Raw genomic sequence first — 24,842 nt, forward strand, 5'->3', positions numbered from 1 at the left:
TCTGCAGCCAGCCAACCTGCACAGTGCCAACGCCAGTGCCCACACCTGGACCTCCTCTGTTTATCGGCTGCTGCTGAATATTTGCATCAAATACAAGTCGTCCCCCTCCGACTTTCACAAAAAAAAATCCCCATTTGGGCATCTCCAAACCTCCAGAGGGGACTGATTGTCTGATCGGAAGCGTTTTCTTCATGGTGATCACACTTTTCTCCCAACAAATCCGCTTTTTGCCGAGGATGTGGTCTGAGAGTCGGATGTGAGGTCGTCCGGCGTCTTTTAAGTTTCTAAATAAGCGCTGTTCATGATGTGACTGAGGGCTGCTGCTTCTGAGGTCTGGATTGCTTTCCACTCGTCGAGTCCTGATGCTTTTTTGTGATATTTAATGGAGACTGGAGCATGTAGAGCAACAGGACGTTATTTCTTTCTAAAGCGACTGCGGCTGCCTGAATCGCACACACACACACACACACACACACACACACACACGGAGCAACTTGAAATTTGTGGGGCAAAACTTTGGGGGTTGAATTCTGAGTTCTCTGTTCCTGTTGCTTTTGAACATTTTCTCATCAGTTGTCGAGTCCCGTCCTCTTCACTCCTGTACAGGATCACGTCCGGCCTCGCCAGGTTCGACTCTTTACATTCGGACCGGTTCAGTTCAGGCACCTCAAGATTTGGATCGTAAAAAAAAAAAAAAAAGATTCTTCAGGATGTTCTCAGCACAGTCGGTTTAGTCCCCCGATCCCCGTCCTCTGCTGCCTTTAATGAACCAACACGGTCCATCACATAACACACCAAGGCTTCATTCTCAGCTTTTAATAACTTGCCAATCAACCAATGCACAAACACGAGCAGGTTTTTATTTTGTTCTGCGAGGGATTGTTTAGTATGAGTAAGTCTGAGGTTTGCGCTGGAAGTGTTTTCATTCATTTATGTGCTGACTACAAACTGTTTAAGGATAACCAGTATTTTTAAAACTGGGTCGTATCTTTACATATTTTGGGTTTGAAATGAATCAGTAGATCTCGTCAGTCAGCAGCTGAAAACAGGCTTCAACAAATTCCTTTTTGGGGCAACTTCACTCATTAAAGTAGGTCCACTAAAAGTTCTTGAGGCTCAGATTGTTACTCTAAGTGTGTGACAGCATTATGGAAAGGATCCCTGCAGAGAGAGAGACCTGGAAGATCCTTTTGGTTTAACCACAAACAGCCGTGATGTTGCTCCCTTTAAAGCCACCAGACTCCATTGACAAAAATGGTAATTTTAGCTCGCAGAACACAGGAGTTACTAGTGTTGCTGCTGACGCCAAACAAACACTCCGAAAACCCACCGGGGACGTCTGCGCTGCGTTCCGGCTGTGCCACGGTTTTGCTCCGTCCTCAGCGCGGTTGTAAAACCCACTAGAAGTTTTTTGTTAAGTTTTTTTTTTGTGGTGCTGTAGCCTACAGACAGTTCATGTCTGGCCTGGTGCCGCTGATTGTAAAATTATATTGATGTGGTGGTGGAAAATACAACTGAAAGTCTAGATGTGGGCTTTTATTTTGAAAACTGAACGGAATCTCTTTGTTTTATCTGACTTCCTGCTTTGGCAGTCGCAATGCAGACGCCCCTGGTGGGTTTTAGCTTTTAAAAACACCAGAATGTCACAGAATAACAGGAGCAAACTAACAAATCAAGGCTGCAGGAGACAAAAATATGTAAAAACAAGACCCGAGTTTAAAAATACTAAAGCTATCCTTTAAACCTTCCACTGCGCTGCCGACCCATCGAGGATGTTTTCCCTCAGGCCTCGTTTACTCTTTGAGGCCAGTTCTAAATTGTTTTGTTTTTTTTTCCATAAGTTTACATCTACTTTAAAAGTCATATCCTGTAAACATGCAGCAGATAAACTTCAGACAGCCAAACGCTGCACGTATCTTTACAAGTCGTTGTCGTTTTACACAGAATCTAAATAAAATGGCCTTTTCTCCTTAAATTAGCCTAGCTTAGCTTAGCTTAGCTTAGCTTAGCATAGAAACTGGAGGCTGGGGCCTAAAAAAATACACCTACAAACACCAAAGAAATGTAATACAGAAAAGGAAAAACAAGTTTCTCGTGTGTAGATCGCCTTTGAGCCCCTGAATTCTTGTGCAAAGATAATTACCTGTAAATTCAAACGTATCCGTGTGTAGAAAATGGAAATCGCTCACAAATGAATATTTTCTTCTTTGCCAAAACACCTGTGTGGGTGGACAGTGGAGGCCTTTGAATTCCCCAACAGTATAGAAACTCTCCATGTCGATCTTCAGAGGAGCTGCTAGGTGTATTTTTAACTTTCCCACCTGCGTTCCAGCCTCCGTGCTAAGATGAGTCGGTGGTGCTGATGGTGTTTTTCCACCATCGATTTGGGAGGAAAAAAAGACGACCTGTGTGTTTTAGATCAACGTTACAGCTGCTTAACTGAGAATCTGATTCAGATAATTCTGATTACTTTCCACATATGACTGCGGTCTGAAGCTTGAGCTGACTAATATATAATAAGCAACAAACCTGAGCTGGGTCACTTCTGCCAGGCGCCGTTAAACTAACTGTACATTCAGAGGACGCTTTTTAAAGCCCCATCATGATCTAATTTCAGAGGCTTTTCCATCCAAACAACTACTGATGATGATGATGCTACTATTTATTTGAGAGAAATACATCAAATAGTAATATTGAATAAAAAGGAAAGTTAGAAGTTACCTTGTCATCACAACATTCGAGCCATAAATGTTTTTTTGTTTTTTTTTCCAGGCTGATTACTTGTAACTTTAATTGTAACTAAAGAGATGCAAACATTATTTTGCATTGTATTTTTTTTTTTTGTTTTCAGATTAATGAATATTTCATTTTGCACTTTAACTTGATGAACGCCACATCTGCAGTGCATTGAAGTGCTTGTTGCCTTTGTTTGCTAATTGAGCCTCATTCATCTCATTCATGTGTAAAAAAAAACAAACAAAACAAAACAAAAAAAAAGATTTCTAAAAAGTAACCACATCTTTCTTTTTAGCAAATGTTTTGCAGATTTTGGTTGTTATTTGCGGCTGATTTAAAAACAGAGCTATCAGCTATCGGACAGATGAATAATGTGCAGCACATACACGACACTTTCTGCTCATTTACAAAAGTTAATGAAATAATTTGGACGCTGAAGGATTTAGTGTCGCAAAAACGAAACGTCCTGAGCTTTTTCTAAATGACCTTTACGTTCCTGTATGTGTCTGCTGAAGTCAGATGTTGAATCGGAGCGATTGAACTGGAAATAAAGGCCGCTACCATAACCAGTTTTGTACGTAAGTCTCAATGTGTATGAACTTTATCGATGTGCAGTTTGTTTCTTTTCAGATTATGCCATGTAATATGAAGACGTAACAGATTTATCATTGTGAGATTTGATTTTGCTGTACAGATAAAATTTGTCAATTTAATAAACCTGTCTGCAGATTTTCATATCTTTGGCTCAACTCAAGTCTTTTTCAATATTCACGTCCAGCCTGTACCAAGTTTGTTTTTTTGTTTTTGTAAATACAGCAGCATAAAAACAGTCCAGACGGTACGAAACTTGTTTCTCTTGTTATATACACACAGTTTTCTGGGGTACAATCTAAGGCCTTAATTTACCCAGAATGGTCTCTTTATGTCTAAATCTCTGCTTCAAAACTCCTGAACATGATGGCAACACAAGCATGTTAACACAAACTAACACGATGGTGAGAAAGAGGAGGTTACACATCAGTGTTTGAGGAACCGACTTCTGAGAAAATACAGATTTCACTGAAGGGAGTTTAACTATAAAATGACGTTTCTCTCCTCAGTTGAACAGATTGTCAAATCAAAAGACACACACACACACAATGCTATGGGACATATTGTCCCTTGAAACCGACGCAGCTAAATGGAATTCAGCCATGATTTATTTCATTATTTACACCTGCTGCTTTTACTATGGAGGAGCGGCGATAACCGCTCTGAGTTACAGGAAGTGAGTTCACTTACAGTCGGCGGTCCTTTGTCCAGAGAAGTTCACCTCCTGATAACAAACAACTGCTTTCCCTCCCCCCCACCAGGTGGCACCGCTGTCATTCAGGCTTTCTGGAACGCCTCATCGGCGCCGAAACACCACCTGCTATAACACACCTGAGCACAGACTCACACACACATTACTACAAAACGTTTTACAAAACGTCAGAGGAAACATTAAAACTGATTCCTCTGGGTTTGGCTGACGGCTAAATATTTTATAACATCAATTAGCCTTCGCCTCCGTTGGCATTTAGGAGACACTACTAAGAGTTTTAACAAATTAAAAATGCTTTGTTGTTGAAATTGAGACCAAAACTCTGCCCTATAGATGCAGAAAATATCTAAAATTAAGTAAAAGTGAACTGATTTAAAGGGATATTTTCTTAAATCATCAGTGCAAAAGATAAAAAATGAATATGTACCTCATACAACTTAACTTTAACTATGAGTTTCACGATGATGCAGACACTGCTAACGTAACATTGCTTATAGAAAAATCAAATGGGACTACAAGAACTTCCCAACTCTATAATTTCTTGACATGTATGCAGGATAATACAAAAGCAGGATGAGGACAAAAGAAAGTGTAAAACTTCAGACTGCAGAGAGCTCTTTATTATTGCTTCTCATTTTAGGTAGTGGACACGTTACAGTTTTGTAAAAGAAAAAGGAAGGAATCAAAAGGGAGCAGCACAGCAGCATTAGTCTATTTATCTCTCTCTTATTATTATTTGGACGTCTACACGAGTTAGCTGTAGCGATGCTCAGATCAGCAGGACAGAGGAGGCTCCCTCACACACCAACCACAAACGTAAACATGAAAACCCAAAACCGGACACAATATTCTCGCTTATTTGAGATGTTTGAGGTGCGCGTGTGTGCTTCATGATCCCAGCACAGCAAAACAAACTAGCAACAAACCACCTTCCGCAGGTTAAACGGCCCAAATCTAACAGCAACCTACACCCTCCCTGCCTTAGTCACTCTAAACTGAAGAACGACTGCTACATTGAAAAGGAAAATAAATTAGAAAGTAAATGAATCGACTGTAAAAATGCTATTCTTTAAAAAAAAAAAGATTCAAAGAAACAAGTAGTAGCAACAGTATACAGTTTACATCGCCCATAATCAAAACCAGTTAACTTAATATAAAGATACAGCTATCATATTAAAAAAGAAAATCAAAAAGAGGAAAGAAAGTGAATTCAGTGTCACACCTAGAAATCTACAAAATAACTGAAGCATACCTGTTGTCAAGCTAAATGAGGAGGAGGAGGAGGAGGAGGAAGGTTTACAGCAAATCAAGTGCTGCCTGCACTATGAGAAGTATTAAAGTCCAGTTAACAGGAAATCTACTGGGTTTCTACCGAGATCAGACCGGAGGTCATCAGCGGCTCGTCACCCAGCGACGGCCGTGATAACTCAGTCCGACAGAAGGGCGGCGCTGTAACGTTGCTGGCCTCACTGATTAAGGCACTGACAGTCTTTCATTTATCCATATCTCCATATATCCATATCCATATATCATGCAGCAACCACCACAGCTGAGAAGAGGCAACGATGAAGAGGCGGTTCCTCTAGCGGCCAAGGCTGCACTGAAATCTACTGGAAAATGTCCCAACTTCTCTATTAAAGTTCAAAAATTGACCTTTATTCCTCCACAAGTTTAGTTCATTCTGCTTATCCTGATCAGCTGATTGTATTTAATACTTCTTTCGTATCTCACCAGCCAGCAGCCGCTTAGCTTAGCTTAGCATAAAACAGGGCTAAACAGCTGGCCTGGCTCTGTCCACAGGTAAAGGCCACCTAGCCTAGCCTAGCCTAGCTTAGCCTAGCCTTCTCAATACTAATCTTTAGCTTCTTCCTGCCATTTTCACATCAGAGTTTTAAGCTTTGATTGTGTGTTTCTTGTCAAAACAAACACTGGGAGTGGTATTTAATTTGAGGTCTTTATGCTAAGCTAAGCTAACCAGCTGCCGGCTTTAGTCTCGCATGAGGAATGAGGCTGGTGTCGAACTTCTCATGGAACTGAGCAAGAAATCAAATGAGTGCATTCCCCCACTATTTCTTTAAAAAGAAAACACACTTTGGGGCGTCTTTAAACAACAGACAGACATTTCGGCCAATCACAGTCGGCCGTGGTGGTTGCTCATAGCTCCTGTCCCACCTCAGCTCCACCCAGGCTTTGTCCTCTTTGATTAAATGTTGATTGTCTGTGACTGAAAATGATGGTGGAGAGCAGAAAAACAAAAAAAATCCAGAGTTTGATGAAACGGCGGCTTCCCAAAAGTAAAAGTAGTGAACGTACTTTCTGTTCATGTTGGCAGGAGACTTCTCTTTGCTTTTTTTTTTTTTTTTTTTTTTAAACAACAATGTCGTTGACCTCAAGCTGCGTATCACAAAAAGTGGATTTTTTCCACTGGTTGGTTTCAGAAAAACAAAAAAAAACAACAAACTCAGTCATGAGTTTTAAACAGTCAGTAACCAAAAACTGTCCGGTTTCACAGAGGGCGTGTCTACATGTCAGCACTAATAGCTTCTGATTGGTCCTGGCATCTTTAGTGTAGTTGTACCATTGGCTGGGTGACCAGAGAGGGCGGGCCATCAGGAGGCAACGACCTGGACGTAGTTGGCGGGGTAGAGGCCGACCTTGCCGCTGCTCAGCTGTCCTTTACACCAGCCCTGCTCGTCCTCCTCTCCCAGCTTCAGCATCTCCTCGCCTGGAGGGAACATGATGGAAAGTCAGCAGGAGGAAGCATTCATTCATTCATTCATGACAAAGATGGAGGCCATCTGGACCAGTACAGCAGGGATCCTGGTTCAGGCTAAGCAGAGCTGAGCATGGCTAAGCTTTTCCAAACTAAGGTCTCTCGCTATGTGGTCCCATCAGGTCCCATTAACTCGGTTGTCCCTCTAACCCCCCTCCGGTGTGGCACACAGAGACCCCCCACAGAGGGCTAAAGCTCCATAGAGGGGCCACGTTAGAGCACCGCTGACCGGGGCAACTTTACCTCCTGCTGGAAAATCAGCGACCATTCAGACCTGAGGGCATTATCACCAACTCAGCAGCTTTTAGCCTCTTTAAGCCTCAATGTTTGGTTTTACGGCACTTTATGGTTCATTGTCACTGACATCAACATCAGCCAGATGCTATTTGCACCCTGTGGATGTTGGAAACAAAGATACTTGGTGTTTAACTTACTCTGCCTTTTATATTTGACTTATTATCTTCACATAAACCATGAGCGTTTCCTCAACCTAACCCTGTAGTTTTGATGCCTAAACTTAACCAAACTGCAACTGAAAAGTGATAATGATTTAAAAAACTGAAATATGTAGTTTACTGTTGGTCTCACACAGGATTTGGACTCTTTTTGGGTTCTCATTCAGCCGCCACAACCACATTAGTCTGACCAGTAATGTCCAACTGTAAATAGCCAAATAGTGACTGTCTGTGACTTTTATCAACCCAACAGAACTCAAAGTGTCCAACCAGAGCAGGAAACTAGTTTTTCTCTCTCCAAATAAGACAATAAACGCACTTAAACCTTGTTATTTTTAGCCCCATGATACCTTGAGTGAATTCTGGGCACAACTTCTGTTTATTCCTTTTACTGGACAGGAGTTAACAGGTTGCCACAGGTGTTTTTCCTCTTCTGAGAGGTTGTTTTTTTGGGCAATACATGACGTGGAAACAGCCTGTCACACCTTAAACAGTTAAATATGGTCATAAGTCAACATAAGGGAAGAGAAGAAGGCCTGAAGATGTAGCCTAGACCTGCGTAATTAACATGAAGTAACAGAAATATTTAAAAATATAATTATGAAATGTAACATTAACTGTGGTAAACTGCATGGCAACAAAACAGTTCAATTACAATCATGGGGTTAAGCAGGATCCTTCCTTAAAAGATAAATCAGCTATTGTTAAGTTTAAGTTGGTCTAGTTTGGTCATTTTTTCAGATCCAAACTTGTTCTTTAAAACACCAAAGTGACAATAAGACAAACAGGTAAAGACAAAACAAATCTGTGTATTTGACATTAAATACTACATGTTTATACACTGATATCTGCTCAAACAACCAATTCCATTGATGAGCTTTAACTTAAAGTTTCTTAAAAGCACATTTTCTTTAAAGCATTTCAGATCAGGTGAGTTTATTTGACTTACCAAAGCGAATGATAAAAGCGTGGTATTGGATTATTCTGTGATAATCCCTCAAGTTAGGATGAAACACACAATTATCATTCTTGATATTCAGATAGATGTAAACACATCCAGTGAATCAGGAAGATAAAAACCACTCAGAGTAGGTTTTATTTCCAACCTCCGATCTGTGGTTAAATATCTATGAACAGGATGTTATTCCATCAAAATAAAAGCATCAATCCTCTGACGATCTGCTCCTGTTTCACATTTATTTGGATCTGGATTCGAAATGCTTTTATTTCCAAAACAGACCTCATGATCAGCGGCCAGGTGATGTCAAGCCGCTCTCACATCACAGACAGAGCGTCACTAAGTCTCGTCCACACCTGAGGCAGAAAACAATTCGACGCTCTCCTGTGACTTTGTGTTGCGTGACGGTGCGTCCGTGTCTCGTTCGTCTGCTAGAGGGTGAAGCTAACTAAGCTACACCTGGTGATTCGATCAGTTATTAGAAAACATCAAAGTATTTACTTCTGGCCATTCAGTGGGATCAAAGTTAAGAAGAAGGGACAACAAGATATACTGAAAACATTCAGTTAGTCCATGTACTGTTTCCTCTCTGGTGCTAAAATAATGTTTTGACGTAATGTTTTCAGTTAGCTGCAGGTATTTTGTTAGCATTTTAGCGCCTTGTTGCATTTTGTTTTTGATCCCGTTTAAATTTCCATGAATATGTAATTAGGCAGATGGTGAAGAAGGTGAAGGGGACTGCTCCTCCTAGCTAACATTACATTAGCGCGTGGCATGTAGCTAAGTTAGCTAGCTAGCAGGTGGTGTATATCATTCAAGAAGAGAGGACGTAGCTCAACAAAACTACCTTTACTAAAATATCTTTACGACAAACTTAGGATTTAAAAGTATCTTTTAACCTGACAAACATCATAGGCTGTGTTAATTAATAATAATAAATACATATAAATAATAATATTTAATTATTTATTTTGATATTTTCTTATTCCTATTCTTTTGGAGCTGTGTGTAACAAAAAGCAATTTCCCCCTGGGGATTATTAAAGGAATTCTGATTCTGATTATTAAGGATCAATGGCGTATTGTCTTCCCCACAGGGCTGATTGATCGTTTCCCCCCCTCAGGTGGACGTGGTTTTCAGTATGACGCTTAGCGCTCTGTCTCCATGAGAGGTGCAGCACAGTTCTCATGTTGTCAGCATCAGTTTTACATCTCAAACTTTTACACCAATGATCCAATTCGAGTCACAGAAATAACCCAGTTTTACATCTTTACAGACACAGAAGCTTGTTTCCAATTTTTCTGGACATTTTTTATTGATCTACTGAAGCTGCAAAGTTTCTCTAAATCTTACTTCTATTTGTTGATTCGTTTTAGAAAAGCTGGAGATGTTTCAGTGACTCAGTTGGACTCGTTCATGTCAGATTCATGAACGTGGAGCGAGCAGCTCTGCAGGACAGACGTGCAGACTGAAGTAAGATGTGACACCGCAGGCGTCTCCCCGCTGCATTACAGTCTTACTTCATTTGATCATCAGTGCTCATGTCTGAAACACCGTTTGGACATGAGTGCGTGTGTGAGAGAATGTGTTAAGACGAGGCATCACAGATGAACAAAAGGAAAACAAGCGAACAGACTTTTTCAGGTTTTTAAATATATATGTGTGTGTGGTCTTATTGAAGAAAGCTGTAAATTCATAAAAATGTGCAAAACAGTTGCAAAATTAATATAAAGATTATGTCAGAAAGAATTTTATGTATTTAATTCTGGTAAATATCTTGTGATTAATTGGCTTTTGGGGGGTTTAATGGGATAAACAAAATTACAGTAAATCTACAGTATTATGTAGAGTGGCTAGTAATGCTAATGCTAATATTTAATTTAATGGAGTGAATTTCATGTATATACACAATATTATGACCTTCAGCAGCGTCGTGATTTGAGATCTTTGTGTTCCACTAAAGGAATAGATAACGTTTTTGTGGCGCTTTGATCCAACAGTGATTATTTATCTTATCATCTCACCTTTTTAAAACAGGCCTATTGTGCTCTCTGCTACACCAAACACTAGCTAGTCTTATAAACTAGCATTCAGTTATATCAACAGCTCTCTGACTCAGTAGCTGTGTTTACATGGATCCTAATATCTCACTAATAATTGTAATGTAACTCTAGGTTTCATCCTTGATGTTTGCAGCAGCTGAAACTGTTTCAGTGTTTTTATTGTCCATTTTGCACATTTTATGAACTCATGGCAGCTAAAACCAATCCATCAAATCAAAAATCCACATCCTGCGCTGTGATGCCTCCCCTCCATGAGCATTAGTAAGTGTTAATACCTGCTTTAAAGCTGAGCTCATCAGCCTCCTGGCCCGCGTAATCATAGAGCGCTCTGACTCGCACCCCCTCTACCTGATCCACATCGTCCTCCGCATCCCCCATGCCATTCACTGCCAGCCCCTTCTTAGGGCTTTCCTCGTCCGACCAGTCCGATGAATAATCTTTAACCCTGAGAGAGGGGAAATGGTAGAAAGTCAGACACAAATACACAGTACAAAGTCTGAAATTTCCACCTGCCAACCAACAAATAAGGTTTCACCTGGAGCGCCTGAACGCAGCATTCATCCAAAGGCTAAAGAGAATCCTTTAAGATGTCAAAAATTAAGGTGTTGATACATTGAAATGTATTGTGTTCTTTTTAAGTACAAAAATTGAATTAGATTAAATAAAAACTTTAAGGATGGTTCAGATTATTTGGAGTGGAATTCGGTTCAGCTTAAAGCCACCAGACTCCATTGACAAAAACTGCAATTTTACGTTGCAGAACACAAGAGTTTGCTGTGCTACCACCGCCTCAATCAGTGACCTAACACATTAGTCTGGATCCAAACTAACTGTTTAAAAACACCGGAGTCACACAGCATCACAAACAAAGTAAACGACTGGGCAAGTGGTACAACAGCAACTCCCCTACTCTTAAAGGTAAAATTACTGTTTTTGTCAATGGAGTCTGGTGGCTTTGAAGAGATTGAAGACAAAGAGAACAGCTTCAGTTCCCCATTGAAAGAGCTGTCTGACGGGAAAAGATTCTAAATATGGCATAAAATTTAACCCCCCCTCCCCAAAAAAACTCCACGTGGCCCCACTGAGGTGTTGTAAATGAACTAACAGAGGCTCTGTGGCTACGTCACACATCTCCCCCTGCAACCACAGCTGCCATCATCGTGGATGTCCAGCGGAGAAGCGAGCGTGTGAAAAAGTGTCTGAGAAGAGTCGAGACACCAGAGAGAGTTTATGGAACAACGGTGAGCTCACGGAGGAAGACGAGTCTCAGACAGAAAAACAAACAGATGAGCAGGAAGCTGCTGACGGCTTATTTTCCCTCATTTTATTTTTAGTGTCCTAAATTCCTTTGATGGAACAAAACAGGTATATAATCGTACAATGCAACAGTAAGTATTTAAGTTATGCGTAAACACTTGTAACCTCTGATATTTTATAATTGCTGAAAACCTACGTAGAGGAACATTAAGTTAAAAAAAGTTTGAAATGTAGTCGTTCCAATCAACCAGATGTGAATCAGAAATGGCACCAAATATGGGAAAGAATAACTGAAAAGGTTCCCGGCGAGTATCCAAAAATCTGGGAAATGAAAAAATAGACGAGGTGCGTATTTTTTAATTGACGAACGCTGATCGCTGATCAGCTCCGGCGGCCAGATCACAACACACTCCTGGTGGGATTTTCTGCCTTAAGAGAGAACAATGTGGCCTCCAGCTACTTTGACACCACCGCTCCTCCATTCCTTAAAAATACAACATTTGACATAATTCAGGATCCCAAAACAGCCACGAGAACGAACGGACGACTAAAAATGAAACTCCCAAACAAAAGCTCCTCTTTTCTTAGGTTTGTTTTATATGGTTATATATAAAAAAAACAAGATTTGGATTTTTCAAAGACTTTTTTTTCCCACTACTTGCACTACTTTTTGAGAGATTTGAGATTTGAGGGAGAGCCGACACGATGGGATTAGATAAAGAAGTAGAGCAAGTGACTTACAGCCAAATGTCTAGATTCTTTTCAGGAATTATACTGATGGAGGGGTGTGTGAGCTGTGGCTAAATCTGGAGATAAACTCTCACACACACACACACACACAGAAACAGCTGCTTTCTAGTCACTAATTAGTGTGTGTTATGCTCAGGTTGGTAACTCCTCAGGGTGACTACAAGGTAACAAACTAAAGTACATGAGGTCTCTTTATCTGTCACACACACACGCACAAATAGAGAGACTTTTATAGAGTGTATTTAGCATATAGCATTTTGGTTCCCTCTTTTTTTAAACAGGTTTTTGGTCAGAGGCCCTGAAATAAGATCTGTGGTTAACACAAGCTTTTCATGTTTTTCTTCCATAATATGTATAAAATGAATAAATAAATTAATTAATACCCCTCATATGAATTTTGAGGCTTATGTTTCTTAAAAAAGACAGTTGCTAACAAGTGGCTGAAATGGGACAATAGGTTATTGGGGACCTTTAACCTTTTTGACCGTGGTGTAGCTCATTTATAGCCTAATGTTTAATTTAACTTTAATAGAAGTGGTGCTTATTTGTGAAGATTATCTTGCTGAACGAAGAATAACATTTGCTTTTTTATTATAATAATCCCAAATCCAGTGGAAAAGTCCCATTGGATTTTTGTCGATGGCAACTTTCAGGTTGGCCAACACAAATACATCATCAATACCGTCATCTCTGCAGCACTCGATGATCAAACAGAAATATAACGCGGATATGAAGGTGTCCTCCTACCTGCCAGTGTCCACGGTGATGGGACTCGGCGGGATGTCATCTCCACCCGAGGAGACGATGTTGGTGAGCGTGACCACGTTCTCCTCAGAGTGACCGCCTCGCTCCTTCCTGCTGATGGAGCGACTCGCCTCCGGAGACCACTCCTGCACGCACACAGACGGGAAAATAAATCTGTAATTACCTCATGAACAAAGACGGGAGGGAGACGGGAAGACAATGACAAAAAGAAAAGAAAAGGAGTTCCCCACAAGTTCTGAAACACACTCCCATAAACAGTTGCTAGCTAGCTTACAGCTAACATTTGTGTAGTTGGTATAAATACATTTTAAAAAGTATATCAGGGTAGTTGAGGGAAAATTTACTTTTAAAAAGAAAGAAAATCAATAGGTTTTCCAGAATAAAACTGATCGTGATTCTTGTCTCAAAGTAAAAAGTAAAGTTTTTTGGTCTTCCTATCCAGCAATTGAACATTCAGTCCCGCTCTATGATACATAATGATTGATCGGAGTCTGATTGTATCACGGCCAGACAGAAACGAACACACACACAAACACACTTTGGCCATAATAACAGGGTGCTGACAGAGGGAGGTGGCCGGGGACGCAGGTAGTAGTATTTAGAGTCTCAGTGGAGCAAAGAAACAACCTCCAAACTATCAGCACTACAGGAGGTAGTGTAGTGTGTAGTCTGTGTGTGTGTGTGTGTGTGTGTGTGTGTGTGTGTGTGTGTGTGTGTGTGTGTGTACACATGCACAGTGTGTAACTCAAAAAAAAGAGGATATTTTACTGCTCATCTCCCTTCAAAAGCTTTTTTATTTTAAGGTATAATCATGTTGAGGGAAGTTAATGTTGAAGCTATGAAGTAAAAGTCTTTGCAAGTATAGAAATACAAGAGTGTGTGTGTGTGTGTGTGTGTGTGGGGGGACAATGGCTCTCTGTTTGCGTGTCAGCAGCGCTGTGGGAACGCAGGGGATTCCTCAGAGGACAGAGGAGATTCATTTCTTTCTGCCAACATCTCTCTCCCCTTATTTTTCACTTTGGAAAAAAAACTGCTGAGGCTGAATAGAGTTCACTTCATCACTACAGTCGGGAGGGTTCGTCATATTTCTTTCCACTGAAAGAAATATGAAGACATTTAACCGATGCCAAATATCCTAAGATGTGAAGGAAAACTTATTTTTCCATAATCTGTCAAACTCTTAATATGTTTTCTTCCTGATCTCTACACTGTCCATGAGTGTGAAACCAAACACTCACCTGACGGTCACCAGACTTCATGACAAAAACAGCTGAATTATCCTTTAAGCTGTTCGTGTTAAACTAAAGTACATTTTCCATACTTAACATTCTTCATTACTTTACCTTAAATCCTCATATTTACGATTACTAAGTATATAAACTTTCAATAAACGGTTTATAACACACTATAATGTAGCTGTAAGCAGGTATGAGTGCTTATTAATGGCATTTGTCAAGAACTATAACTAGAAAATAACCTGCTGGATTAATTTAAACCATGTTTTCATAGGTGTTATAATCGTTGACAAATGCTGTACATTAATTAATAAACACTATACACTATTATAACATGTATATATACACAACTACATTAAAGAGCGTTATAAATGACGAGCATGGTTGGGTGTAAAAACTTGGTTCTTAATTCATAAGTTTTACAAATCAGCTTATAGATTCCTGAGGGCAAAGATTAGACCGTCGACACAAAGGCCAACGTACATGTGTGCGTTCAATGTGGAAGCCATGAAAACATCCATCTATTTCCTGCAGTAGGTAAAAAACTATTTTTGTTTTGTTTTAGGGTTCCCCTAATGTGGGCAAAATACCTGTGAATTAGCTAATGTTAGCATGACAAGTGTAAAACAGCTTATATTCAACCTGTAGATGGCAGGATAGGCTGTACTTTCTTTATTGGTTAGAATTTCAGTAACCTCTCATCCTACCAGGTTAGAGGTTTTAGCAGCAGGTCAGTTTTGAGGAAACAAGCCGTTTTATCAGCAATTGTGTCACTCGCTCAAAAGCCACCAAACTGCACTGACAAAAACAGCTATTTTACCTCGCAGAACACAGGAGTTGCTGGTGAACGGCTGCTTAAATCAGTTGGTTTGTTTGTGTTATTGTGTGACTTTGGTCATTTAAATTGCTAATTTGGATCCAATCTACTTATTTAAAACACTAAAGTTAGAGCAAATAGACCAACAACTCCTGTGTTCTGTGAGGTAAAATTACTATTTTTGCAAATGGAGTCTGGTGGCTTTGAACCGGGTGATATCAGGCCTGTTTCTGGTTAAACAAAAAGGATCTTCCAGGTTCATATCTGCAGGGATCCTCTCTGTAATGTTGTCAGACACTTAGAATAACAGTCTGAGCCTGTCAGTGGCAAAAACAAGTGGATCTACTTTAATGAGAGCGATTGCTAAGGATAAGGATTATTACATTATGACAGCCATAATGTAATGTAGCTTGTTCAGGGCTGACAGCTGAGGTGATCTACTGGACCAATTCCAAAATTTTGTGCACCCACCAGTCATTTACATGTAAAAAAAAAAGTCAACATCTGCCTCTTTGTGCACAGACAACATTGTGTTTTTACCACATTTGATTAACCTTAAATGACCGGCATTGTAGCTCTGAACTGACGCACTACTGCTTCATAGGCTTTGTATGAACAAGGCCAAAAAGAAAAAGTCTTTATCAAAGGAGCAAACACTCCTCAGTTTGAATGAACTGCTGCATGTTTTGTATTAACACACATGCAGTCGTCCGAGGTTTGATTCTCATGTAATCAAATGCAGAGAAAAACAACGGAAACATCTAAAATCTTAAAACAGATTTCCTGTGGTCCAGTAACTGGATTTTTGAGTATTTAATGTCAACTCTTTTGTATGGGTTGAAATTTAAGGATCCAGATCCGGAACACACACACACACACACCTACACACACAGACACACACACACCCACACAGACAGTGTGTAGCTGCCAGAAATAAAAGTGGAGGGTTGGAGGCAGGAATCCAGATGATTGTATCTCCATTATGACTCGACAATGGGGTCTGCAGATCCTTTCATGGACAGAAAATAGGACAAGATTGTACATTCAACACACACTTTGTGTATCAGGAACAGAGAGTGAAGAGGGTGTGGAAATACCTCCATGTAACTGATCATCACAGCCAGTTATATCATCACAAAGAACTTGGTTTAAAGGGTAACTTCGCTATTGATATCTTGGGTTTGAAATGAGTGGAGGGTACAAAATATTTTGGAATTGGTCCAGTAGATCGACACAGCTGGTAGCCACAAACAGACTAACAGACTCTAAGATCCTTTCTGTTTAACCAGAAACAGCCGTTATCTCACTCGGTTCAGAGCTACCAGACTCCATTGATAAAAACAAAGTCATTTTTATGTCGCCAAACACAGGAGATGCTGGTCTATTACGGCCTCGATAGGTTAATTTGTTTGTGTTATTATGTGAGTTTGGTGTTTTAAAAACTTAGTTTGGATGCGAACTAACATGGTGAAACACCAAAGTCACAGCAAGTAGAACAGCAACTCCTGTGTTCTGTGAGGTAAAATTACGGTTTTTGTCAATGGAGTTTGGTGGCTTTGAACTGAGTGATATCAATCAATCTTTATTTATATAGCGGCAATTCACAACAGCGTTATCTCAAGACGCTTTACATAAAGAGCAGACCAAACTCTTTAATTAGAGAGAGACCCAACGATTCAGGAATTCAAAATGAAGGATTCAAGAATTCCCACATGAGCAGCATCAGATATTATATATGACATAGCAGCTGCTTCTAGTTAAAGAAAAAAGATCTTAGCTTTAACACCCAGATTGAAGGTTTTCATAAAAGACAAGTTGCTACAACTGGTTTTAAATATTCACTTAACACATACAAATAAAATAAAAGCTTTTTGTCTCTCCAGAGTAGTTGTTTTAACAACAAGAAAATCTGAGCTTTTCAACATACTGTGACATTTTCATGGCTGAATTTAAGAAGACAACTTTGTGGTCATTGATAATCAAAAATAGGTATTCAATTGATGTATCTTTGCTTTCCAGACACCTCACAATTATTATGGTTATCAGTCAGATAAAGAAGAACAGCTGTAGTAAACCTGGATAGCAGCTGTCTTTACGCTAAGCTAAGCTAAGCTAAGCTAAGCTAAGCTAAGCTGCTGCAGTGTCATGTTCACTGTACAGACACAAGAGCAGTGTCATTACTCTCATGTTACTCTCAGCAAGACAGAGAATAAGACTATATGTAAAAATGAGGACTTTTCCTTTAAATTTGTCAAGAAACAATCATTTGTATTCCTGCTTCCCAGAACCTGTTGTGTGTTTTTTCTTCCATATTTGTAAATATTTGTTTGTCCTCAGTGGCAGAGGTGAAGAGAAATCTGTAGATTTCCACCAACGACTAAATAAACCTGCATCTGTGTGTGTGTGTGTGTGTGTGTGCGGGTATGAGAGAGAGATTGTGTGTGTGTGGATTCCTACATTCCTGACCCCACTCACAGCTCTCAGTCACACAACAAGGCTTTCATGAGAGTCCTATTTAATATTCAGTCTGTCTCTCTGAAGCACACACACACACACACACACACACACACACACACACACACACACACACACACACACACACACACACACACACACACACACACACACACACACACACACACACACACACACACACACACACACTTAACAACTACTGCACGGCACTCTTGTTTTCTTGTTTGAAGAAAAACATGAATGAATGAAAGTTGTATAAATAATCCCAAGTGTGAACTGAAATAGAAATAGAGATAATAGCGTGTGTGAGTACTTATGTGTCCGTTCACACCTCAAACTGTGGCCAGTTCATGCTCATGCCCGGCCCGTGGGTGTTCCTCCACCATCTGAGATCGTCAGCGTCACTGGCCGCTTGGATGGTCTGGCCCAGGTCCCGGTACAGACTTTTAAACCTGTCGGGCAAAGTGACACAATCACATCGTCACACCTTACACCTCCTTAAATGATCTCTCATTACAGGTTTTTAATCGCAGACTGTTCCTAAGAAGTGGACGCAGCCACCGTCACGCCACCCGTTGGTGTGTGGACCAGCGTTTCAAGGCCATGTTGGTTTTTTGGAGCCAGAAGTGACACCAGACCTGCTCTTTATGGAGAGCGTCTTGAGATAACGCTGTTATGAATTGGCGCTATATGAATAAAGATTGATTGCTTGATTGATATTCATCTAATAAATCGGAGACTTCCATACAATCAGAGGAACGGTGACACTAAGGGTTAGGCTCCTGATATCCAAGTCTTTCTACTCAAGTTAGTCATATAAACCTAAAATGGTGATGTGTCAGAGCTGCGTTCACTACTGTCAGAGAAAAAAAATCTGTCATTGCAGGTTTAAAACAACACAGATGGTGCATTTAAAGATAAATGGCAGAGACAGTAGTAGAGAACAAACAGGCAGGTCAGCCCTGGCTTATCTCATCAACATGACTGCTGTGTTATTAAGCCAAAGCTGCATTAATTGATTTTTTTTTTGTCACTTAAAGGCAGCAATTTCCACCAGTTCCACAGAAAAACATTGAAAATATTGACTCTTTGGCTGCTAAACGCTCCGTTAAGTTCACCAGTTTGTCTCCGTCTGTTGTTTGCTGCTGGGTAGGTGGTGTGCAGTGGGTTTATTAGAACATTTTTGCTAAAAACAGATGCTTAGATGCTGCTGGAAACAGGTTTGATGAGACCACAGAGAGTGAATTAAGTTGGACGGTACAGTAAAATTCAGCCTTTAACATCACACACACATCGCCTGATTCTTTGTTGACATGAAAATATTGATTAGTGAAGCTTTAACAGCGGTAATTGCACCATAAAAATCAAGAATTTAGTGTTCTGGCATTTGTCGTTTCCTGCTTTGAACATGGCAGAATTACCGTCTACGTTATATCTACTGCAGCATGTTCCTGATTACGTTGTATATTCTGGGGGTTGGACCTTTAAAATCCTGAAACTTCTATTCACTCCAGATTAGAGACTATTGTACGTGCATATTTTCTTGACGGCATCATCAGCTATATCAGTGTTGGTTTGTTTACACTCATGGATGATATGAAGGATAAACCCTGAGTCTATTGATCTACATCCAACCCTTGAGGGCTCTTAGGTCCTGTTGTTTGTATTCACCAGACCGGAGGCGACTATTCTTTAAGTAAATTTGAACCTTATCAGTCCCACCAGGACGCCGGCGGCAGCTGAATGTTCACCCGAGTTATTTATTAGTTATGAGGCTGCTGTGAACTCATACTTGCTGACAGCTTCCCCAAAAACCTCACAGATGTCGTGGTTTAGTTGTGTTATTGCCCTGTAATGCTGTTTTTTTTTTGCAAATCTAAATTCTACATGTTTAAATTATCTATTATAAACCTGCAGGACACACCGGCCGAATTATGGAGGTAACCTAACTCTGGTGATCCTGGAGCTTCGAGTAAACTTGTTTATTAGTTTCAAAAGGCATCATTTGGTTTTATTTTCACTGGTTTTGGTTTGTATTAAGTATCAAACCTGAGTATTTTTGGGCTACTCCACAAAAGGTAATTTACACTTATTTATGCTGATGAAACTGGTGAGTTATAAGTAAAGTTAATTCAATTAAAAAAAAAAACAACAACAATGCTGTGTTCACACGGATTCAGGCAAACCAGATATCAGGTCAGTGAACAAGAGCAGGAAAGTAAAATTAGGTGAAGCCGGCAGAAAATACTGGCAACGTTCACATAGACAGGATTGATTTTATGCATTATATTTTACTAATTTTGTGTGTAAACAATACAAAATCACCATAGCAACATATCGTCATGCGTGTTTGCAGCATGTTGACATTTAAGTTGATATGAATCACTACATTCATATTGTGAATTATGTTCCATGATTTATTTTGTTGTTGTTTTTTAATCATGATGTCATAAAGTTTGATAGCAGACACTCATAACTTCACTTAAATAACTCAACAGACGTGTTGAATGTTGAAAAACAAAAAAACCATATGACTGTGTAAGAATTGTTTTGAGACAAAAAGACAAAACAAAAACAAAAACAGTGAAGCTGCTCTTTAAAGTGTACTTTAAGGATCACTGGTCGTGATTGCCTCCATGCTCAGTAAATCACTTCAGGTAATGAGAGACTTGAGACTTTACCGATGTCACTTAGGAGCAGGTGGTCTGTCATTAGGCCTGGAGTCTGAACCGTCTGTACTTTAACTTGAACTGCCCACTTTGATTTTGGAGACTAAACCATTTATTCTCAAATAAACCTTCAAGAAACTAAAGAGAAAAAAAATTAAATAAATGTGAGATGTGAGTTAATTAAAGATGAATGTTTGTTCGATATTTGGACAAAGAGCTTGCTGGACTTTACCAATCAGGGTTACCGTGGTAACAGTGTCTTGTTTAAACAGAATGAGAGGTCAATAGTTAATGGACAACACCGTGAGTTTTCTATTAACTCCTGTGTACACACACACACACACACACACACACACACACACACACACACACACACACACACACACACACACACACACACACACACACACACACACACACACACACACACACACACACACACACACACACACACACACACACACACACACACACACACACACACACACACACACACACACACACACACACACACAGACCCCGACAGCCCTGCATGCCGTCGCTCTGAGTCACAGATCATCAATCACCTGATCACCCTCTTTTTTTCTCTCAGGATGTATATATGTGTGTGTGTGTGTGTGTGTGTGTGTGTGTGTGTGTGTGTGTGTGTGTGTGTGTGTGTGTGTGTGTGTGTGTGTCCTACCCTTCTCTGACGGACAGGTCGAGGTGTGTGTGGATGTCCAGCAGGACGTCTTTAAAGAAGCGCAGCCTCTTTCGCTCGGCCTCCTGGGTGAAGTCGAACACCTGCTCCATGTCCTCCATGTAGCGAGGGTTACAGCGGTTCAGCTCCTCCAGGGCCTTGACGTAGCGATCCTTCACCTACCACACACACACACACACACACACACACACTTAGAAAGGAGTCTACATTTTCTACCATTAAGCCTCATGGTTGATGGCTGCTCTGTTAGTGGGCAGCTTAAACACTTTTAAACACTGTGAGCGACGTAGTGTAAGTGTCACTATTACAGCTGCTGGTCAGACTATTTCTACTGAGATGTGTCAAATAGTATTGAACCTCTGAAATTAATATAAATAGGATTCAACATTTAACAAAAATTAAGTTTTTTTGCATATGTGCTCCTGTGTCGATAACTGTATAAGCCACCTTCTCCGAACCACAGTCATGTTTAAATATAGTTTTAATTTCACCTCTCAAAAATGTAATTAATGATTAATAAAATTCAACCTGACCAAACCCAAACCAATACCAACAGCAGTAAGAGCCTCTCAGCTGTAGCTTTTCATACGACCTGCTGACTGAAGCTGCTTCCTCTTGCACTACTCCTCCCTACAACTTCCAATAAACTACTCCAACGCAAGAAAAGAAATTTCTTTCATTTTCTACAAAACGTTATGACCAACAAAAGGTCTGTGCTGACCCGGTGATAATCATCCATCAAAAACACCCCAGGGTGATTCACTAATGGACTTCTAATGTGCAGGAAAAGCAGCAGGAGGTGATCATTTTAAATTAACAGTGAATATGTGACACAGCTAAAGGCCATTCTGCTGTGATGGGTGAAAATTAACAAATGAACGGATGAATGAATGAATAGAAATGCTTAGTAATCACCTCTGAACCCCCAAAAAAGGAGAAAGAAGTTCACAGTAATCAAATGTTTTTCCCCAAAACTGTACAAATGAGTGAAGGTACTGGATTTAACGTGCATGTGTGTGTGTGTGTGTGTGTGTGTGTGTGTGTGTGTGTGTGTGTGTGTGTGTGTGTGTAGACTGATCCTGAGTTTGTCTCAGGATTTCCCTGTTTTTCTGTTTTTGGCTGATGGTTTTTTCCTCGTTGGGTTTGTGAGGAGCGGAGAACAGAGGAGACAAGCCCGGTCATGTTTTACATTCAAAAACACACACACACACACACACACACACACACACACACACAGGTATGTTTTTCTGGACTCACTGACACACCCAGACTGGTACAAGAGGAGCTATGCATGGGACCGTGTGTGTGTGTGTGTTTTGTACCTTCTCTGCCTCCTGGTTGCAGCGCTCCACCCGGTTTGTGTATTTGCGGACTTCCTCCTGTGACTTGGTCGGGTCGGCCTTGGCGTGCGTTTCCCTGGTAACCGCCGTCCACTCCTCCTTCCTGGCTTGATGGTAGCTCTTCTTACTGGACTCCACCTTGACACACACACACACAATGACACACTTTGTGTAATAGGAGCTGTGATCATCACAATAGAAAATCACTCACATAGTTCGTTCTCTTCACTAAAATTCAGTCTTGTTTCCTCGTTGGCACATTTTTGTAATTAATATTAGAAACATGATTCACCTTCAAACACCCATCATAGTAGTTTGTCAAATATAATAAAGGTCAGTAACAGTATAACACTTTTTTACATATTAGATGTTTAAACTTGTGCTAAAATGTAACTGTAACAGCAGTCAGAGGTGTTGGAGGCTCTACCATCATCTTCACCAGCCCTTGATCGCAGTTCCCTCAATTTAATTATCTTTATGTCCTGGTTTGAATACTCTGAATACTGTAGTGTTCATTTATTTTACGAAAACTAAATCCAAACTAAATCCAAACTTCTGTTAAGCCGTCCCCTCGTCATAAATCCAGCAGCCCTCACCTCTTTCAGTTTGCGGACCCAGGGTTTCTGTGCTTTGCGGAAGCCGTCGTCCGTGTCCTTGGTCTCCCTGAAGCCTCCCATCATCTGCTTGTGGAAGGCGTCCTTCTGCCAGTTGCGCATCTTCTCGCTGTCCTCGCCCGCCAGCCGCTCCCGCAGCTCCAGATGAAGCTCGCTGAGCCGATCGGCCGCCTGCATGAAGGCATGCCACGCTTTCTCCAGAGTACCGTACTGAGGACCTGAGTGTGAGGAGAGGAGATACTCTCATCATCCGGTTTGTCTGTATGACCACTGTGAACTATTTCTCTAAATTAGCTAAACCTACACAGAAAGAGCAATTAATCTGATGTAGGTGCAGATCCAGATTTGGTATTGAGCGTTTTTCAGCCAATAATTTGAAATATATAATAATAAAACCATAAACTAGTAAATTAGTGATATAATATGCATCAAAGTTTATAATTTTGGTTTTGCCATTTGCCAATTTGTTTTTTTCTGTGCAGTGCAGGCCAATTACACAAAAAAAATATTTTGCAAAGCTTCAAGTCATATGGAGCTCTATGAAAATTCCAAAGAATCAGCACAAGAAACAATAATTCCTAGATTAGTTGCAATGAAACGTGAAGCTTTGCAGTTGGATTAAATCAAAATAGGTTAAAGATTAGATTAAAACACTAATGACTAAAATAGATTTGTCTGCAGACCTTGGCAGAGTGAGATCAAACATCCTCAAAACACAACAAAGGCTTTTGGTGTCACTTTCTATTTGAATCTAGATAAAGCTGAGGCTCTGCTGCAGCCTCCACCCCACATTGTGTGACAATGAGTATTTTCAACTCACCTTTCTCCACGATGCCCCTCCACCTCTTGGCCCAGTCGCTCAGCTGCAGAGCGTAGCTCTTTTCTATCTTCGCCCTCTCCTGGAAGCAGCTAACCAGCTCATTGCACAGCCGGTGACCGTCGTCTATCCGCTTCACCGTCCTCTTGTAGTTCCCCGGCTGCAGAGGAACACGGGACAGATACAGTAACCACACACAAAGACTGAGGAAACAGGAACAAGACTGAACTGATGCAGGGCACTGAAATGCTGTCGTGTTACTCTGTCAGTCCAACTGAGAAGACTGAAACACAGAGAAGAGTTTTAGACAGCAAAAAGCCGGCTGGGGGGAAAACATTTGGCTTTAAAGGCCCAAATTTGGTGGCTTTCTAATGCCACCATTGCTTAATATACACTGACCTTGATTATTGCATATTTTAATGGGTTTGCAGGAGTACATATATATATTTACTTGGTCATATATATTACTGCAAGAAGTTCTATTACATATTTTATTTTTTAAATGTGATTTGGGGCGTCTGATGCTAGTTTGCATAATTGTCCTGAAACACTGTAATTTTTGCTATTGATCATTTTAAACTGTAGGATTACAGTCTGAGGCTGAGAGAAAGCTTTCATTGTCCTCATATGGCACAGGTCTGTTACTTTGACAACACCCTCTGTTTTAGTGTGCATCTGTAATGGCTCTGCTGTACACCGAGCCTCTTTCGGGGCAACTGCACCTGATCAAAGTGTGTCCACTACAGATTCTTGGTTTGGTCACTGACTGTTATTGGTCACTGATTGTTATTAGTAAGTGTCTGACACCATTACAGAAAGGATCCCTACAGTCATAGACCTGTAAGATCCTCTCTGTTAGATCAGAAACAGCAGGTATATGTCGCTCAGTTCAAAGCCACCAGACTGCATTGACGAAAACAGTAATTTTACATGGTGGTTGCTGATCTACCTCTGTCGCAATCGGTTAGTTTGTTTGTGCTATTTTGTGACTTTTAAACGTATGGATCCAACAAAATACTTCTGTAACACACAGACCAACTGAGGCAGCTGTAGAACAGAAACTCCTGTGTTCTGTGAGGTAAAATGTGTCAATGGAGTCTGGTGGCTTTGAAGAG

The 24,842-nt window shown here is 40.5% G+C and overlaps 1 protein-coding gene across 1 annotated transcript in view; it reads right to left on the reverse strand.

The window, feature by feature from the left end:
- Window positions 1–6,648: 6,648 nt before the first annotated feature.
- The window catches only part of pacsin3 (protein kinase C and casein kinase substrate in neurons 3), a 30,211-nt gene continuing 12,017 nt past the window's right edge, over window positions 6,649–24,842 (reverse strand). The window contains exons 3-10 of the mRNA XM_070828518.1: window positions 23,731–23,887; window positions 22,893–23,128; window positions 22,279–22,434; window positions 20,939–21,114; window positions 17,919–18,039; window positions 13,043–13,185; window positions 10,564–10,733; window positions 6,649–6,764 (exon numbers count right to left, since the gene is read on the reverse strand). Coding sequence (XP_070684619.1) covers window positions 6,649–6,764; window positions 10,564–10,733; window positions 13,043–13,185; window positions 17,919–18,039; window positions 20,939–21,114; window positions 22,279–22,434; window positions 22,893–23,128; window positions 23,731–23,887 — 1,275 coding nt within the window. The remainder of the gene's footprint in view (window positions 6,765–10,563; window positions 10,734–13,042; window positions 13,186–17,918; window positions 18,040–20,938; window positions 21,115–22,278; window positions 22,435–22,892; window positions 23,129–23,730; window positions 23,888–24,842) is intronic.

The sequence above is a fragment of the Pempheris klunzingeri genome, chromosome 1 (genome assembly GCF_042242105.1).
Source record: "Pempheris klunzingeri isolate RE-2024b chromosome 1, fPemKlu1.hap1, whole genome shotgun sequence".
NCBI classification, from domain to species: Eukaryota; Metazoa; Chordata; class Actinopteri; order Acropomatiformes; family Pempheridae; genus Pempheris; species Pempheris klunzingeri.